At 48.6% G+C, this 4,289-nt stretch overlaps 1 protein-coding gene across 1 annotated transcript in view; it reads right to left on the bottom strand.

The window, feature by feature from the left end:
* The window catches only part of LOC106817814 (plexin-A3-like), a gene marked incomplete at its 5' end in the record, with an annotated part of 18,945 nt that overhangs the window by 1,875 nt on the left and 12,781 nt on the right, over positions 1-4,289 (bottom strand). The window contains 4 exons of the mRNA XM_014822514.1: positions 50-205; positions 668-851; positions 1,312-1,997; positions 2,491-2,669. Of these exons, the coding sequence (XP_014678000.1) occupies positions 50-205; positions 668-851; positions 1,312-1,997; positions 2,491-2,669 (1,205 nt within the window). The remainder of the gene's footprint in view (positions 1-49; positions 206-667; positions 852-1,311; positions 1,998-2,490; positions 2,670-4,289) is intronic.

Raw genomic sequence — 4,289 nt, 5'->3', positions numbered from 1 at the left:
GAGGGAGGGAGGGAGGGAGGGAGGGAGGGTTGGTAGAGTGCACACTCACGCTGATAGCTAGGTAGTCTGTCTTGTAGAGCTTGATACGGCCGTCTTCGCTAAAGTTGTGAACGACGGGATCGGGGTAGAGATGAAACTTGCCGAACTGCACAGCGGAGAGATTGCGGAGACTTGTTACCCCGTCCATGATGAACCCATAATCCACCTGTGTACGAAGAACAAGCGGCTCTTTATGGCAAAGTTTTTTTCAGATGATGATGATGATATCAATGATGGTGATGATGATGATGGTGATGTTGATGATGATGATGATGATGTTGATGATGATGATGATGATGATGATGATGACTATGATGGTGATAATGATGATGATGTTGATGATGATTACGATCATAATGATGATGATGATGATGATGATTATGATCATAATGATGATGATGATGTTGATGATGATTATGATCATAATGATGATGTTGATGATGATGATGATGATGATTATGATCATAATGATGATGATGATGAACAGGGTGACGACATCCTAACTTAACAACAATTCGAGACCCGTTTTATAAACAGATATATATATAATAAATAACCATTGCAGCGATAACTGCCCTCTACCCCCTCCCCCTCCCCTTCCCTCAGTCCCTCCTCTGCCCAAACTCACCGCTCGAGGTTTGTCACCAGAGGGCGCTTTGCTCTGTGGGAAGGTCGGCGTCTTGCACGTCATCATCGTGTCGTTGGCGACGACGCAGGGATGCGAGTACTCCTCGTCGTCGATGGCAACGAGAAGCTGCGGATGCTGAACGACGTCGAGGTTTTCGCCGCGTACGAACACCTCCAGACCCCCGCTGCGCGAGAAACAAGAGAACATCAGGCACGCGAGGGGGCAACGTCAGCGTATTTTGACAGTTACTACGATAAAGCATTCTTAATTTTGCTGCACTAATTCTACCCAGACATAAAAATTACTTTAAACAAAAACAAAAACAATGACCAAGAATTCACCAAGATAGATCTATTATCTACCAACCGAATAAACTTATTTAATGATAAACAATGACATATAATCGCAGCGCTGTCACCTCGCAGCGGTACCCACCTTGGTATGCCCCCCCCCCAGCTCTCTCCCAGTGACACAAACACTTCAAGTCTTAATTAAAACATTCATTAAAACATCAACATCGTCATTTTTGCGGTTACCCCCGTAAAAAATTCGGAACTTTGCCACACTACTATTACTAAAAAAAAACCTTCACAAAAAAGTACTGTAAACAAAAACAATGACATACAAAAGCAGGGGTCACGCACCTGGGTACGCCTCCCGGCTCTCTCCCGCTGACCGCTGACTCGGTGGCGTTGACGACCGGATCATCCGTGTAGACGAACGCCAACTCCTCCCCGCCGCCGCCGCCGCCGCCGCGCGACGCCCCGTCCAAGGTCACCGTCAAGGTCGCCGCTCCCGCGACCTCTGCCGCCGCCGTCACGCAGACGACGTGCGTCGCGTTGCGCGCCACGACCTCGCACGCGCTGCCGGCGCCCCCTAGCGAGACGGTGGCGCCCCCTGTGCTGTCAGCGACGCCGCCTGCTGCATCCCCGATGGCAGCGCCACCTAGCGTGACGGCGACGCGGGACCCAGCGTCCAGGTGGCGCCCCTCGACGGTCAGCGTCGTGCCGCCGGACATCGGGCCGCGGCGCGGCCGCACGGTGGCGACCTCTGGGTCGACGTACGCGTACTGCTCCCGCGACTCGGCCACGTGTCGGCTGTCGCCGCGGACGGCGACCCGGACGTGACCTCGCGTGACCCCGCCGCGTGACCTCCCCACGGTGCAGACGACGCGGCGCGCGGGGATGTATGCGTCGCGGTGCGCGCCGCAGTCGCACGCGCTCGCTCCCACCGTCACGTACGGATCGACATCGTCGAACGCGAGACCCAGGTTGTAGCCGTCGATGACGACAACGGTGCCGCCCTCTATCGGACCCGAGCTCGGCGAAAACTGCGGAGACGGAGAAGCGCGGAGATTGTGAGTTGAAGTCGGACGCTTTCGGCATTTCGTGTCGGTAGATTTCATTTCAAGATTTTACCGAGTTCTCTTCCTACATCTAGGTGATTACAATGGAAAACTGTTTCTGGGATTTCTGAAGTTGGATATGTACTTGAGTCTTGACACGAGACAGTTGATTTGAGACAACAACACTTGTTGATTTAGTTTAATTGTAGTTTAATTGTTTAATTATAATAATTAATTAATTAATTATAATAATTAATATTTAATTAATAGTTTAATTGTAGTCGCAGTTAATAAATACTACGATTGAAACAAGAATGAAACGTACAGAAATTGTAAAAGCGTACAAAAAATGGTGAATAACAAAACATGGTAAATTGTAAATAAAAAAAGACATTGTAAATGAAAGAGAGAGTAATTAACCAGCCTAGCTGTCATCACCGCAGTGATCATGTGAAATTCGGTTAAATGACGGACGTACGGACGTAATGGTTGGATTCGGACAAATCGTGTCGTTGCTCAGACTGAACCAGTCGGCTGGCCGGCATTGTTTCTCCGTACTGCAGGTGGCGCCACCGCACCAGCCGCACGCGTACATGGCGTCCGTGCGCAGACACTCGCCGCACTGGCGTCCCATCTTCTCACACTTATACACGCTCACTGCACGAAGAAATATAGATGTCAGCACTGTACCACAGCGTGAGCACTTGTACACGCTCACTGCTAGGAAGAAATATATATGTCAGCACTGTACCACAGCGTGAGCACTTGTACACGCTCACTGCTAGGAAGAAATATATATGTCAGCACTGTACCACAGCGTGAGCACTTATACATGCTCACTGCACAAAGAAATATAGATGTCAGCACTGTACCACAGCGTGAGCACCTATAGGAGGCGTATAACAGTAAGCCTCCGCAATTGTTCACCGTTGCACTACTTCGTCTCTAGAAAAGGCCTTTTTTGGCATTTTTTTTCGCCGAAATTCGGCACTAGAGTGCAATAATTAGCATTATGCACGCAAGTTGGATGCCTCGTGGACGTGGAGAAAGCATTAGAAGTAAAATTATTTTTGTTTTGTATTCGTGAGATTCCGTCAGGTGGCGTAGTCAGAGCGACCGGTTTGTGATTTTTGTGTATGAAATGTGTTCAGACAACTTTGTAGAAATTCGCATCATAGAGCTGGCAAAAGTTTCGAGGGGAGCATAGAGCATGAATCTGTAGTTATTTAACATGAATAAAGTGTATGTTTTGTAAGTGCAGTAACAGTGCGAGTATTTTTAATTAATATCTGTTCGATGCTTATTCAGGCCTGCAGCCTATGGACGGCCTCTACTGTATAGCAACACCTATACATGCTCACTGCACAAAGAAATATAGATGTCAGCACTGTACCACAGCGTGAGCACCTATACACGCTCACTGCACGAAGAAATATAGATGTCAGCACTGTACCACAGCGTGAGCACTTATACATGCTCACTGCTAGGAGGCATATAGATGTCAGCACTGAGCCATAGCTAAACACAGGTGTCAGCACTGTGCCACAACGTGAGTACTTAGTTACGCTGAGAGGGTCTATGTCCCACAGGGTACTGCCGGAACGTACCCTGGTACTAAATACTACTATCTAATATACCGGACCGTACCTCGCCTACTCCACTAACGAGTCTAGAGAGTCGCCAACGCCTACTCCCTAACCCTAACCCTAACTCTAGCCCTAACCCTATAACTCTAGCCCTAACCCTAACCATATCAGCTAGATAGTTACCAGGGTACGTTCCGGTATACCGGACCGTACCCAAGGTACAGTCCGGCTGGGTACGTTCCGGCAGTACCCTGGGGGACATAGACCCTATGAGGATTAGTTACAGCTAAACATAGACGCAGGAGTGTAGCTAACTTATTTTGTCAGAAGGTGGTTTGGGGAAGAAGACAGCCATAATTAACCATGTATTGTACCTCCTTTTTTCTAGGGGAACAACTGCCCCCTTGCACCCCGCTGAGCTACGGGCCGGCAGATGTCAGTCCTTACTCACAGTAAAACATATCAGTGTCAGTACTGCATTATACATTAATCAGTGTCAGTACTGCATACATTAAAGGCAATGATAAATTGCTACACTCAACATAAGAAAAGTACCACGTACACATGCACTCACGCACACGCATATGCGCGTGCACACAAACACACACATACACAAACACAAACACGAACACGAACACGAACACGCACACGCACGTGCACACACACACACACACACACACACACACACACA

This window comes from Priapulus caudatus, unplaced genomic scaffold (genome assembly GCF_000485595.1).
Source record: "Priapulus caudatus unplaced genomic scaffold, Priapulus_caudatus-5.0.1 Scaffold1875, whole genome shotgun sequence".
Lineage (NCBI taxonomy): Eukaryota > Metazoa > Priapulida > Priapulimorpha > Priapulimorphida > Priapulidae > Priapulus > Priapulus caudatus.
This window is presented reverse-complemented; position numbering and strand designations above follow the sequence as displayed.